General features: G+C 38.9%; 1 protein-coding gene across 20 annotated transcripts in view; it reads right to left on the bottom strand.

The window, feature by feature from the left end:
* The window catches only part of DLG2 (discs large MAGUK scaffold protein 2), a 1,042,746-nt gene that overhangs the window by 301,558 nt on the left and 724,900 nt on the right, over positions 1 to 16,288 (bottom strand). For all 20 annotated transcript variants that reach the window (XM_040583241.1, XM_040583240.1, XM_040583242.1 and 17 more), the window contains one exon: positions 4,692 to 4,828. In XM_040583241.1, coding sequence (XP_040439175.1) covers positions 4,692 to 4,828 — 137 coding nt within the window. The remainder of the gene's footprint in view (positions 1 to 4,691; positions 4,829 to 16,288) is intronic.

Here is a 16,288-nt window from a genome sequence, read left to right as displayed (position 1 = left end):
TTTTAAGCCTAAGCCTGGACTCCATCAGCTGGCATAGCAGCATAACTCTGGATCTGTGGGTGCACCTGTGTGAGTGAAGGATGTGTGCACTAGGAGTGATCCACAGCAACGGGGGGTCTGGATGATATGATGTCCACGCCGTACATCTTTTAAGGGGGTTAGTCTGCATTACATCTAGTCTGCTGACAAAAATGCCTGTTCGCAGCTGCAATGCAAAGCTAGTTAGGAATGCTCCTGGACCACATTTTCTGTTGCAGTTTCATTAAAAAAAAATAATCCAATTTGTTTTCTAAAAGACCATCCCCCGACAGCCAAAATCACTTTAAAAGAGCACTTCTGATCAGAACCAAATGCTAATACGGATGCATCTTAAATTATACGCTCTGATTACTTTAGCACAAACATGATCCTGCATCCATATACAATCTGAAAGAAACAGATACTGGTAGGAGATCCTGTAAGGAACATATCCACAATTGTGCACTCACAGCCCTATTGCAGCCCTATGAAACCCCTACAGAATAACATGCTTTGTTTTCAGCACACAACTGGGTAGAAAGCAAACCTAAATTTCCAAAAGGAAAGTGACTCCTGTTTCTTCCTTCTGTTTTCAGCAAGAAAACAGAATCAAATTAAAGCTCTTGGTATGTGAGGAACATCACTTTTCCCATAAGCATAAATAACCCCACAAAAATCTGATCTCTCTAACTACATGGGCCAAGAAGCAACAGGATATGGCCCAAACATACGAGGGTATTTCGGTGTAGGAGACAAATTTTTGAAAAGCTAGTACTTAGATAAATAATAGATTAAATTTTCTTTTAAAGACTACAGTTTTTAGACTTTTCCTTGAAGAATAACTTGCTTCTAGCTATGAGTGTTGTTTTGTACTAGTAAACCCACAGAGTTTTATACTGATTTCTCATTTATCCATCCCGTAAACTCCTCCAAAGTGAGATGATGGTATCAGATGAAAGAAAGTAATCATTATCTGAAGGGTAATAACTTAAACCATTTTCCAGCTCTTCCTGATGATCATTAATCACTTGGAAGAGGTGAGCAGTGCGCTCTCATCACATTTGCAGGTGACGCTTCACTACAGGGGTGAGTCCATACACTCTAGGGCAGGACTGCCATCCTGGATAGGCTGCAGGAAGGGGCTGACACAAAATTTATAATGTTCAACAAGGAGAAGCAGTAAGTCCTGCCCCTGGCACAGGCTAACCTCCTTCAGTAACACAGGCTGGGCACTGGCGGCCTGGCAACAGTTCCATGGAAAACTGCTTGGGGCTCCCGATGGACGGCAAGCTGGGCATGAGCCAGTTGTGTGTCCTGGCAGCAAAGAGGTCAACAGCATCCTGGGCTGTATGAGCACGGGCAGAGCCAGGACATCCAGGGAAGGTTTATTCCCCAGTAGTTGCCACTCATTAGACTGCAGCTAGATACTGTGTTCAGTTTTCATTCCTGCGCTGTGGGAAGGAACAAAATGGAGCAATTTGAGGGGAGTGCTGCTAGGGTAGTTGGGGTTGGAGCATTGACTTGGTGAGAAGAAGCTAGAGGAGCTGTGATTTTCAGCCTGGAGAAGGAATACCTCTGGGGACAACTAACAGCAGACCCCTGGTGCTTACAGGAAGGTCATCACAACAGAGCAAGCTTTTCAGCGTGGTATGTGGTAACAGGATAGAGAGACAGCAGGCATAAGTTGAGACAAGAGAGGGTCAAACAGGTTATAAGGAAAAATATTTTCCTCGTGAGGACAGTCAACCAGTAGAACAGGTTTCCCAGAAAGGCTGTGCAAGCTCCATCCTTGGAGATTTGTGAGATTCAGCTGGATAAATTCCTGAGCAACCTGGCCTGGCCCTATAGCTGACCCTGAATCAAATTAGCCAGTGATGCTCCGTCAGTGATCTCCCTTTGCTCCCTTCTAACACAAAGAGAAGCAACCTAGCTGAGACCCCCAGCACACTCATATTCTCACTGCAGCCATTACCACCAGCAATAGTAGACGTTACATAGGCGTTACCACTGGAATACAGCAAAGCACTATTCTCCTAGCTGTAAGTCTTCAGAGCAGAGCTCTGGTCTGCTTCTTTCACTACCTAGAAAAAACACTTCAGGTTTTGGCTTAAACACTCTTATGCTTCCTCCAGTAATTTTCCTAATGGGCACCTCAGGATTATCCTATAATGGAGCATTTTCTTGTGCAAGTGTCCAGGATAAAAAGCCTTAAGAGCAGGCTCAGTGCTATAGAAACATAAGTGCATAACATGCCCTTGTATAGATTTCACAATAATGCTCAGTATTTACATAATACATCTTCTGAATGCCTAACACACTATTAGCAATCTGCATTTAATAACAGTAGGGTCATCAAGTTGCAAAATGCTCAGATGGCACCTAATTGTTCTACATTTCAATATTACTTTTGATTTTGCAGCCTTTCTTTTATTACATCTTCAGTTTTCATGCATTTGATTTGTATGTTCTTTGGGATCTGAAAGAATTTCACACAAACTTACCAGAACACATACAAAAATGAAACAAGTCCCCCAGCAGCTGCTGACAGCTCCAGGAGGATGACAAATTCTGGTAAATTTTATAGAGAAATGATGGAAAAAACAAAGATCAAGAAAGGCTGCATGACTTTGGGGGGGGGGGGGGGGAAGGAATTGTTCTAATATATAATCAATAAGGAACCAGTAAAGGAGAAGTAGGACCACTTCACAAAGTGGAACAGAAAAATACTGAAAGTACATGAGTTCCAAAGAAATCAGGGTGTCATCTTGGAAAGAGCAGAATACATGACTGTATTCTGCATTAATTTTAGAAATAGATTTTGATCTTGTTATATTTATCTCCAAAAATCTAATGGTTAAAGGTATACAAAGAGTAAGTTGACTATGGTTTTCTTATGCAGCTGTGAAAAGCTTGGTCTGGAAGTACCTAACTAGCGGAGAGCAATATTATGACTGATTTTTTTTTTTTTTTTCTCTCATTTTGTATGCAGTGATAACAGGAGATGACAGTAAGTGAAGAACTGGTCCAGACTGGAAGGAATGCAGTATAAAGACATTAAACACACTGAGAACGATCTCTGCTCATTTTCAGAAGTCAGATTCAGGAGTATAAAATTGTCACAATGAAGAAACATCTATACCTGACTGCAATGAATCACAGGTTCAAGACAGTTAGAAGAGATGCCTAATAGACAAATCCTATAAAAATCTGGAAAGAATAAATTTATACATGGTGGTGTATAAAATAACTCTTTTTCTATTCAAATTCACCCTAATTAAATTATATTGGAAATGGTGAATGTGGGGTTTTTGCATATGGATTTTTGGTGTATATTAATTATTCCCTCAAGTGAGTTGGAAGAAATTAAGAGTAAGGTAATAAAAATTTACAGATGACACAAAAACTTTGAAGAAATCTCACAATGAAAGAAAACAACAGCTGAACACAAGCAGATTTGCTACAAGGTACAAAATAACAAAACAACGTGCAAATCTGGGAAATAGAAATATATATTTCTATAGTAAAATCAGCCAAAACTTCATTATATAAGTGACTTGAATTTTACTGTGCCGAGAACCTGCAAAGAAACACCAAAGAAATTTTAAGTTCTATTTTCATTTTGCTTTGATTTTGATAACACCACTCGATCCTCAAGCTGTTTTATCTATCCACTTGGATTAATTAAAAAAAGTCAAATAGTCACCAACCCAGCAACTGACTGCCTTTCCAGTTGTTTAATACCGTCTATAGAATGAATAGTCATCTTCACATGTGACTGGGACACAGTGTCTCTAGCCAAATAAAGAAAACCTCAATTAGGCACAGATTCGCAGGCAGCAAAAAAAGGTCATGGCAATTTTTCACTGATTAGATATCATGTCAGAAACCAGAGCTACTGCAGGACATTTTTTTTTCATGGCACCCATTCAAAAAATATTTCTCTACCTCCTGAAATCTACGTGAATGCACTGACATGAATAAAACTTGACACAGATTAACTTCTGCTGATTCACCAGGGTCAGGATTTCAGCAAAACAAAGAATTAACAAAGAATTCTTAACAAAGAATTAAATAAACTCTGTGAGTGGGGAAGAATTATCTACCAGGAACAATGTACTAGCACTGCAAATATCAGGAAGAATTTCCTGAAGTGAGATCTATCAGAAGAATAAGCATACTTTCTCAAGGAAAAATATGGAGAAAAACGTATTTTTTTAAACATCTATATGGAACATAAACATAAAGCATTCCTACATGTACTGAAATGGAGGTAACAGTCCACTGACAGTGACTACACAAGAGAGTTTAGCAGCATGTCTTTGCATCTTTCTTTTAATTTTCTTAAAATGATCGTAGAATCAGTTTTCTGGTGCATTTTGACTTCTTGCTGATGTGCATAATACGTTTATTCTCTTCTCAGTTAAAAGTTTGTCGAAGTGATATCACCTATTGCCTTCTCTTTATAAAATTTTGGTCTTCCAGAGTAATGCTTTTCTAACTGCAGTCTCAGAAATACATATAAAGAATGGGAAAAAAAGAAGGTGATGGAAATATAACTCATAATTATTATATAAGTTGTAACAGTCACCCCAGTAAGATGTACGGTGAATAGAAGTCCTTATCTGAAACAATTTTCAGCCAAATAAAATGTGATTTAAATTTGTCATACTTACCATAAGAAGTCTATCTCCAACCTGCAACCTCCCATCTTTTTGCGCAGCTCCTCCATCAATAATCTTGGTGACATAAATGCTGTTGTCCCCAGGGATGTGTTGGTTTCCAACTCCTCCTGCAATACTGAATCCCAGACCTCAAGAAGATACAGAAAACAAAACATTAGTAATAAAATATATAACACTGAAGAGGAGTGCAAGAGTAGCATATGTTTAATCTACTGTAAAATTACAGTGTTTTTAATGGATATACAAATAACATAAGAGGTATTTGTGGGGTCAATACTCTTTCACTTTCCCTGTAAGGTCAGAGACAGAAATAAGGGAATTCTTTGTCATGCACTGTTATAGGATGGCAGAGACAAAAAGAATCAAGCTGGTGATGATTCAGTACTGATGGCTTGTCCTCACCAGGGGCCACTATAGCCTACATCAAGAAGTTACAGCAAACTTGCCGTGACTAGTAATAAGATTCTGAAGCTTGGAGTTTATTTTGATAAATGTTGGTTTAAAATACATCACCATCTATCAGAACAGAATTAAAGGTATTCTGATTGCCCACACAATTTGAAAAATCCTTGGAAAGTGTACTGCAGATTTTGCACGTTTCAGTAGTACCACATTGAAAGGTCTGTGAAAGTGAAAGATAAATGGTATAGATATTTGGATTTAAATATCTACCTTAGCTATTTTTCTAGGAAATAAATATCTTTGGCTATGGATACATAAAATAAGAAAGCAATATTCCTTTGTACATATATAACTCCTTTCAGTGACGTGTGAAATTCTTAGATAAACACCCAAAGAGCCAAACTTTGGAACAATGTCAATAATACATGCTGATATGATTCAGAAAAAGGAAGACAAAATAAACAGATGCCGAGGGAAGAAAAAAAAGACAGTTTTACCCTTTTTGTTACTTTTCCTATCCTCTGACACATTGTGTGAACAGACAAATCATTGCTTTCATTTCTAATAACATTTTTAACTCTCAGTCAGAGAAAAGACAGAAAGTACTGTGGTTTATTTCCATAAAAACCTACTTCATACAGCTAATTTTTCATAGATCATATAGCTAATGGGAACTTCCAGCTGAACAAATAAGCTGTTACTGACAATAACCTTCTTACATTATTGCTTCAACTAGGCATTTATCTTTTAACTGTACAGAAAAAAAAAAAGATGTCTATTTAGAGAATAATTACTAGTTTTATCTATGAAATCTATGCTGTTCATTCTTAAAACAAACATGTTAGTAATAACTTCAGCCTGAGCAGTAAAATGCAATAGTAAAAAATGAGTTGCCCGGAATTTGGCATTTTATTGCAAAATTACCAGCCTGACCGCTTGGGCAATAAAACTTAAGGGAGGGCATATTTAATACATACAGGCTTTTATAGCAGCTGTATGAGCACAGAGATAAGGTTTTTTGAGTGAATTAAATCTTGTTGATTGTTTTTTTCTCACATTCTTTTCATTTGATCATTATTTTAGCTTTAGAAAGATGTGAGGCCAGATAACATAATGGACTACTTAATGGATAGCGCCAAAACAGTAAATTACAAAAAAACCCCTTTGAATTTATATCTCAAATTGAAACACTACTGAATTAATTAAGATTACTATTAACAATACACATGAAGTTAATTCAGAAGTATGGGATAATTAAAATAAAGCTTTATTTGATTTTCAGCTAAAGCTGGTGATCACTGTTTCTATTAGTGTGCTACTGCCAGGACAGCCACAAGGATAAAAAGATTCTGATTTCTTCAGCATGGAAGAATTTGTTTATTACCCGGGACTACTAACAAAGAAGCAAAAAGACATTTAAGCAAGCATCAAGAATGGATTTTTTCTTTAAAACATTAGTTGTGGATGGGGAACAATGATTAAATAATGTTCCTTGGTGACATAATTAGCATCCTTTTAACCCCCAAAACATCTGCATATGCTGACGTAAAGTGAAGATCTGAGAGTATTCCAGAATGATGATAAGAGCAAATTAGTCAGCCAGACAGCAGCCAGAGAGCTTTCTTCAGCTTCACAGCCCACCTAGGGCATGACCTTGGGAAGATTGGGTTATGGTATGCTTCGATCCTTTTCTCTTCCCTTTATTGACACTGTATGCTGTAAAGGGCAAGGTCATTTCTGGCTGCATAGCTGTTCTGTATTCTGTGCAAAGCAGTTCCTAATTCAGCCTGATCCTGCTGCAATATAAGCAAATAGTAGCAGAGATAATCCCTGCCATTTTCTGCAGTGCTCAGTCGGGTGCTGTTTGTTTGCATGGTTGTAGCACAACTGATACCTGAAAACACATACACACACAAAGCAGTAACACATGCTACTTCCATTACAAAAGTGAAGTTTACAACTAGGAAAAGAGTAATTTTTTCTGCTTCTCTCCTCTACATAAAATGTAGTTGAGTTACAAAAATAATGTGAGGGGACGTTGTATTAGCAAGCAGGGTCTGCCTTTGGGATATAAAAAAAACACAGCACTGAGTGTAAAAAGGTTTAAAAGAGCAGAACAAGTCAAGGGGCAATACTGTGGGGAAAAAAGGGAGAGTGGGTAGGAGAGACAACTCAGGAAGAGAGATTTTCCATGTCTTTTTATCGATAATGAATCAGGTTCATTACCTAATCACACCTGCTTTCTTGGAAAGATTTCTTCTTGGGAAGAATGGGGAATTGAACAGTGGCCCATTTAATCTTATTTAAATGACTTTTGCTGATTGCTAGGGCACTAGGAAAGTTATACTACAATAAAACTTTTGAGTAGGATTCATATGGCCAAATGACATCAGACAACTATGCTAATCATTTATGCTACTTTTATAATCAATAAAAAATCATTAAGGGCTTTTAAACCATGATTCATCCCATCTCAAAGAACTATCTGAAAGAGATGAGATGAATCACACTCTTGGTTTCTGAAAGGCTGGGGGCTGGATGTGGGAAAAGGAGGGTGGGAAGATCAGTGTTATAACAGTTCATAACCTCCGTTAGAGTCTCAGCTCCATTTAGACTGAGGAGTTGTGTTTTAAGACCTTAGAAAGGTTTGTGCATCCCTGGTGTGGATCCCTCTGGTCACCAGCTGCATCAGGTTAATCTCATATAAAATTCTTACTCTATTTTAAAACCAGAGAAACATTCAAACATTTGGGAACACAGGGAGCAAGATAAGTTTTTCTAAACTTGGTCTTTTTCATTTCTCCATTGAATTAAAAAAATAAATCAAAACAAAATAGCATGTTTAATTCCAGAACCTTTTTCTTGTTGATTCTTGTGGTTAGGAAAACATTGCCATCAGAACCTAGAAGATTAGAGTCTCTTAAAGGAATGCCCTCCCTCTCACTTGCTATTTTGCTAATGTGCAATCTGCTTCACAGGATCACCCAAGCTTGGATAGAGCTCTCAATTTCCTCACAACAGGAATTAGGAGGGCAGGTTTAGAATGGAGATAAGGAAGGAATTTTTTACAGTGAGTATGGTGATACACTAGAACAGGTTGCTCAGAGAAGCTGTGGGCTTCCTGTCATTGGAAGTGCTCAAGGCCAGGCTGGATGGGGCTTTGACCAACCTGGTCTAGTGGAAGGTGTCCCTGCTCATAGCAGGGGGTTGGAACCAGATGATGTTTAAGGTCCTTTCTAACCCAAACCATTATGTGATTCTATGAAGAAGAGAAGACGACCTCAAGAGGAAAAAGGAGAGAGAATGGGATTTAATACAGGTGTACATCCAAGTCAAACTCAGCGCTGTTCAAAACCATTGAAGATGACAGACACATGTAAGATTGGTCAGTGGGTAAACTAGCAAAGACTAAAGAAACTTTGTTTCCATTTCCCCTGGATAAGTGTAAAATGCATCTGCCTTTGGGTTCCATAAATGCTGATCAATTGTCCTGTGGATAATAACATGTATAATAGTGGAACAAGACAGAAGACATTACTGTTATCACAAAAAGGAAAATGGACAGAGGAAAGAGCTATCAAAACTGGAAAAGCAGAAAAAGTGTCGATATCAACAATAGTCAAGAATATTTGTCTTTGCATTGGATTATCAGTAAACAAAACATGAAAATATTTGAAATGGTAACAAAGCCATAAAGAAAAGAAAGTTGTACCCAGAATAATTCAAAAGCCTCCCAAGTCTCAATCAGAGCTATTTCAGAAAAATACAACCAGTGACTATTTACATCTATTTTCCACTATTTGCTGCACTAGGCATACATTTAAAATGTATCACTATATTAGTAAACCCTGATATTCTAACTAGCAAAAAGTAGGCATGGAGGCTCCTCTTATGATTAGTCCAGCAAAGGTGCCTCTATGTGATAATAATAGAATCACTGTTTAAGACATGGATGAATCACACTGTGAGCATATCACTCTACAGTAACCAAAGAGGAAGACTAAAAGATCAATTGCAGCTAGATAATGTCAGCTTTCTAATAAGAAGTGAAGTTAAAGAAACGCTCACTTAAAACCCAAATGGGATGTTGCACTAGAATCGTATAATTGTTCATGTTAGCAAAGACCTCTGAGATCATCAAACCCAACTGTTAACCTAACACTGCCAAGCCCACCACTGAACCATGTCCCTAAGCACCACATCTACACAGCTTTTAAACACCTCCAGGGACGGGGACTCAGCCACTTCCTTGGGCAGCCTGTTCCAGTGCTTCTCAACCCATTCAGTGAAATTTTTTTTCCTAATATCCGATCTAAACCTTCCCTGGCGCAACTTGAGGACATTTCCTCTTGTCCTATTGCTTGTTACTTGGGAGAAGAGAGAGGACAATGCTCTGGGAGACAGTGTCAAAGACTTTACTAAAGCCAAGGTAGACAAAACCCACAGCCTTTCCCTCACCCACTAGACAGGTCACCTTGTCATAGAAGGAGACCAGGTCAGCCAAGCAGGACCTGCTTTTCATAAGCCCACGCTGGCTGGGCCCAATCCCCTGGTTGTCCTGCACGTGCCCTGTGATGGCGCTCAGGATGATCTGCTCCATCACCTTCCCTGGCACCCAGGTCAGGCTGACAGGCCTGTAGTTTCCCAGATCCTCCTTCCTGCCCTTCCTACAGATGGGCATCAGATTTGCTCACTTCCAGACAACTGGGACCTCCCTGGTTAGCCAGAGATGCTGATAGATGATGGAAAGAGGCTCGGTGAGCACTTCCACCAGCTCCCTCAGTGCCCTTGGGTGGATCCCATCCAGCCCCTTAGACTTGAGCGTGTCTGAAGTGGTGTAGCAGGTCACTGACCATTTCCCCTCGGATTATGGGGGCTTCATTCTGCTCCCTGTCCCTGTCTTCCAGCTGAGGGGGCTGGGTGCCTAGAGAAGAACTGGTCTTACTATGAAAGACTGAGGCAGAGAAGGCATGAAGTACCTCAGACTTCTCACCCTTTGTCACTATGTTTCCCCTGCATTCAATAGGGGTTGAAGATTCTTCATAGAACTTTGCTACTATTCTACAATCAAGTGTATTTTAAACTAGGAAACAGAATGAGGATTTTAGAGGGTAAGTCCAACATGAGTTTTGCAGCCCCAGCTGGCAACCTCCAAATAATGGGGAAGCCAAAGAAAGTAGCATTTAAGTCATATCCTTAAAATGTAATTAAGAAGTGTGTAATTTGTAGGTAATTAACCAAAACAGTGTGCTTTAGAGACATACAATGCATAATTCTAATTGCTGGATTCCTGGCTTTACCACAGTATCCCTTACCACCAACAAAGTGACCTGATGAACTTGGTGAAGCCACAAAAAGCACAGGACTCATAATAGAAATATTAGGCTAGAAACAAATGAAATATGAATGGAAATATGCACGTAAGCACTAGAAGGAAGAACAAAGGTTAGAGAAATGGCATGTATTGACAATATAGAACACCCCCAGCAATAATACTACAAAATGAGTGGTTTCTGTCAAGCCTGGACAGAATGTCCTGAACAGAATGGACTCTGTCAAGACCACAGCACAGGTGTCTTGTCAGCAGAAGACCCTGTGCTGTAACAGTGGGATGCTGGCAGCAAGATTACAGCATGTGACATATGCCATTCTCCTGCCTGTAAGCCCAACAGGAAAGCAGATCGCAGCAATGAAGACGGGTGTTTACTAAATGATGAAAGTCAGGCAATAAGCAGCTGCCTTGTCTAAGACTTAGAGACTGAAGAAAGAAATATTCATTGTAAAGGACCACCCCATAACAACAGCAGACTCCTAAAGGTTATACATTATCTGTCCAAAAATTAGTCTATGATTGCCAATCAAGAAAATGCCAAGAGATGTGGTAAGGGTTTGATGTCCCTTCATGTCACACATGAGTGAGCCAGACCACCTCAGCACATGCATCCTGGGGCTTGTGAGTGTGTGTGGAATGGAAAGTGAATGAAATATATGAAAGAATGAGCATAATTAAGTAACTTTGGAGATTTCATGAACAAATATCACTCACCCTTCCTGTATGATCTCTTGTTGGGTTTTGCCATAATCATTTTCTACAGGTGTGAAACAAATTGATTTGCTACAGAACTCAGAACTACAGGAACTCAGATTTTATGAAAATGTTTCAGGCAGCAAAACAAGATAATACAACCAGAAAGTACCCCCGCAACAACTGAGGTCCCCACTGAGGAACTTCTGTGACACAGTGAGCCTGCAACGTGACACATTGACCATGCTCCTGTGAGAGATCTGAGGTAGCTCCTGCCTTTCCACAGACCAGCCACTTCTACAACACCCAATTACAAAACCCACAAAGCTCAGTGTTGTTTTGTTGTTGAAGTTACTTAAGTTTACAGAGCCAATATTTATATTCTTCTTTCTCTCTGAAAGGGAGAACGGTATCATACTGATGAACCTACCAATGAACCTGCCAAACCTGGAGGAATGAGGTTCAATCCAGGTTTCTAATTAAACCAATTCTACTCAGAGGGATGAAAGGAACATGGGTAATATAAAACGCTTTGACCTATATCATTTGATTGACTTGTTTTGATAGGTATGACAGGTCTATCTAGTGCTATATGAACAAACAAACTGAAACAAGGTTAATTATAAACAGAGAAGCAGCAGGGAGTACCTCCCACTGCCCCTTTGCTCAAGCTTCTAGTTGCCAATTTTAGTTTTGCTGGAGGAGAGACAGAGCATCTATTTAAAAATAGCACCCCACAACTGTGGAAGTTTTAATATGCTTGTTATAGCTGTAACTTATGATTGGTGTTCGTTATTGACAGCAGATTTTGTTATTATTTGCTACACACAAAAATGCAATACATTACAAAAGAAAAATCAAAATGTTTCGCAATGATTATACAAAGTTACAAGGAGGGACTGATCTTCCTCTGCAGAGCACTCTCTTTCTGTCTTTATTTCCCATTCCATGAATCAACTCCTGAGAAGCTATTAATCCCAAACATAGGAAATGTCACTTTATCTATCTCCTCCTTTGTGTTGTAGGGGTAGATTCAAATATCAACTTGTCTGAGTGAGTTCTTATAACAATTCTTATTCCTGACTCATGTGACAGCTTATACTAGAAGGACTTACATGAATAAAATTTGACTACATTTTGTTCTGTGGATTTTTTGCAACCAACAATTTGATAATAGCCTTGGCCAGGAAAAAGGCCCAAGCCCCTACAAATCTAACTGAGCCTGTTGTTATCTAGCATTTCTTTCTAATAGCCTTGGGTTAAAAACTTCAAGCATCTTTCTTATTGTTTTGACATTTTTTTGCAGAGATATCTAGTGTTTTCAGATATTTCCCAGCTGATGTCAAATAGAATAAAAATGATGTACAGTGCCATCAGGTAAGAAGAATATTCTCTGAAACCACCTCACAGAAGGAGAAAATTATCGTCCCCTTTACACTGTGTCATTATATACTCATGCCTTCAGCTATTTATCCAGCCATTGCTACACAGTTCCTTTCTTCTTGCCCACAGCCATTTTTATAGTTGTTTTCATTAATCCTTACGTTCTGGCTGCCAGTGCATCACCTTCCCATACTATTGAACCAGAAGAGATGCCAGATTCCAGCATAGCCCCTACTAAGGATCACACTGGAGAGCAGACACAACACATCCACAGAATATGGCCAGCATGCTCGTGAGAGATGCTATGACTGGATAGTGTTTGCCACTTGTGATTATACAGCAGGTAAGAAAATTCTTTGCTTGCAAATGGGCACAGATTGCACAGCAACACTGACACATGTCCCTGAGGGACTGGACCCTTCCATAACCTCAGGAAGAGAGGACTTAGAACTTTTCCGTATTGAGGCAGATTTTGGTTAGAGTTTTTAGTAGAAAGTAAACAGTAATTTTTTTCATCTTTCATGTGCCTTAATCTACATAAATTTAAGCACTGCAAATTCAAAATTTTAAAATAAATTTCAGTAAAAGAGTTCTACTTTTGACTATTTTTTAAAAATAAAAAAAATAATTCAAATTTTAAACAGTATAGTAACACAATCTTGCTGCACAGCCTAGTGCAGGAATCTCCAGAGGTCTGTTCTCGCTGGTTGCTTGATGAGAGAGAACAGAGATAATGATCTCACAGAGATTAAAAAGTCTTCAATATATTGGTGCATATGTACATTCATACTACCCTAAACAGCTCTCTGAAGGACTAAAGGCTTAGAAGAATGGCAGCCAGCAGAAACTCAATGGAGGAGAGTGTGTGGTAGTAGCTGCGGGCTGGTGGTTCAGCAGGCAGGGATGGCTGGCTGATTTCCGTACTTCTGAGAATACCTAAGCAGTTTTGCAGTCTCCATTTCAAATTTTATAAACTGCTATCAATACCATTAGGAAGCATATACAAATTTAAAATTTGGCTGTCCTGCTGCTACCTTATACCTGTTCCAAAACAACTATTGCTGGGCTGTCCCAGAAAGCTCCCTGTCTAACATTGCACTCTCTGAGCCTGCTTTTCTGCCAGGGGTTCATCTGAGATTCACAAAAGTCTGAAATGCAGAAGAGTCCAGAATATGGAAAAAAGTCTGGATATTTCAGGGATTTGCTTGCTGAGTTACTCTGCTCTGGCCTCAGAAGCAAATTTAAACAAATGCATCTCTTTTCCAACTACTTTTCCCTTCTGTTGGGCACTGAAATCAAACATTGCAGTCAAATCTATTGGGTTACAACAAGAAAGAATCTGTTCTTAGGACACAGGGTTACACTCCTTGGCTTAAAAAATATATTGTTTACATGTTCAGCCAGAGAGGAGATCATAGGAAAGTGAGATTGTGACACAATTGTTAACATACCTGCAAGGCAGTCAGTGCATGTTTAAAAACAATCATGCTGTAGGTATGGCAGATAAAGCATTGGTTTACATTACCATAACAGTAAAGCTAATCTTTCTGTCATCTTTAATAAAGCCTTGAAAACACATCTTGTTAAATTACACTGCTATTTGTAGTAATTTGTAAAAAAAATCTCTAACATGCAAATGAAAACAATTCCTTCTTTTCTATTGAGTTTAGCGGTTAAATGTTTTTCCCATTGCAGCTTTTTTGCCTGCATATATTTATCCCTAAAGATACATTCCATTCAGATGTAGTTGAAAAGAAAGGAAATAGCAAGCTAGAAAAATACACTTAAGCCTCATTAGAAGTTGTGTGTATTCTATATTTTTACTTTTTTTCAAATTAATTAGGAATAAATTTCCCAGAAAGCACAGACAATGAGCAGTGGCCTAATTGCACAACAGGAATTCTCAGGAATACTTCAAAATTTGTCTTGAAAAGAAAAGGCAGTATACCTAATTATTCACAATAAGCTGATTTTTAAAGCAATTAATGAGGATTCCAGTTCACTGAAAAATCATGTTAAAGCACACTGTCACAATTTTACTAGCATGAGTGTAAGAAAGAGAAAATTATTTAATTTTTGACGTATACTGACACTCCAAGAATTACAGCAAGCAGTTCAGCAATTTTAGGAAAAGCCGCATGATACACCAAGTCTAAATATTTCATGTTAGAAACAGTCCAATTATGTTTCTAAAAAGGTGAATATTAGTGAGGTGAAGCAGATAAATGCAAGATCTGCCATTTAGGAACAGGATTAACTGTTTGCAATTTGATTTTCTGAAATTGTTTCTGTTCTCACATTTCCATGCTACATTTGCATGTGCCTACAAGTGGAGCTGTGCGTGCACACTAGCTTCCTGCTCGTGCAGGATGTTTTTGCATATTTCTGGTTCAACCACAAGGATAAATAGTACTCAAATCCAGAGTCACTAAAAATCAGAATTTTTTATTAGGTTAGACACTATCTGGCTGGCTGCCTGTGTGATAGGATAATTTACATCTTGTAGGGAATAATGTTAAACACAGCACAAGTGACTGTATGGCTGAGTGTGATATGAATGGACTGTTAAAGGCCACCTTTTTTTTTTTTTTCCTTATTCTATTTTTTCTGCATTAGCAGAATTTTTCTTAGCAGGAGTTTTTTTGGGGTTTTTTTATCCTATCCTCACCCCTGTCCTTTCATTCACTTGGGCAAAAAATCAACTGGACTCTCTATGACCCTGGAAGTGCAAGGCCAGGCTGGATGGGGCTTTGAGCCTCCTAACCTAGTGAAAGATGTCCCTGCCCATGGCAAGGGTTAGGACTAGATGAACTTTAGTGTCCCTTCCAACCCAAACCATCCTACAATTCCATGATTCTAAGCAGCCAGTTGTCTTAATTAGCAAGAAAAATCCAAGTGGGGGCTTGCAGGATGCATTTTTAATATTGTCATAGGCGGATCTGAAGCTTCACTACTGCCAAAACAGATAACTCTGCTCTACTCCCTGCTTTTGGCTACGCTTTCCCCCTGCCTGCCTTGTATCAGCTCTGAAGATTTTCTAGCCAAATGGACTGGCAAGCTGAAAACGGCATGAAAACCAGATGAAGTTGTTCTGAATCACAGACCAGGTGCATATTCACCGGCATCTACAGAGATGGCAGCAATAAGAGCTGGCAGCTGAGGACAGTGCCTGGTTCACATGGCCCCTTTGCTGGCAGCATGGTTTTGTACAAGGCACTGTACTAAAAGGAGTTGTGACTCCTACGGCGAGTACTGCGATGTTAACACTGTGGCTCAGCAAACTCAGCTTGGGGGATGTGTCAAGAAGGAAAGATGCAGGGACAGGAACAAGGAGCTGAAGTGAGTAGGACAGAGATGGTTATTTAGGCTAGCAATGCACCTGAAAATAATTCAGTAAAAAATATGCCTTTAAAGCATGAGTCCAAATGGGAGGAAAGGGAAAAATAAAATTGCTCTCCTAAGCTTAAGAGAGAGAAAGAGAAGCTAGCAATCATAGATTTCTAATGCTCCCAGGAGCTAAGACAAACCTGATCTTGCTATAGTAGAAGAAAACAGTGTAATAATAATGCTTGTTCAGTATTTCTCCAATTTTTGCTCTGGCAGATATACTGGTACTATGAACTTTTCCTGGTTAGAAAATAAAATATCAAACCTTTAACTCAGCCTTTCATGAGAAGTGCTGGGCTTAAGAATGTTGGATTTAACCACTTTTGGCCACGTTATGAGAATGTTTAATTCAGAAATGAGTTAAATTTCAGGACATGGGCTGAAAGCAGTG

This window comes from Falco naumanni, chromosome 2 (assembly GCF_017639655.2).
Source record: "Falco naumanni isolate bFalNau1 chromosome 2, bFalNau1.pat, whole genome shotgun sequence".
NCBI classification, from domain to species: Eukaryota; Metazoa; Chordata; class Aves; order Falconiformes; family Falconidae; genus Falco; species Falco naumanni.
Note: the sequence above shows the minus strand (reverse complement) of the source record. Positions and strands in the feature narration are given on the sequence as shown.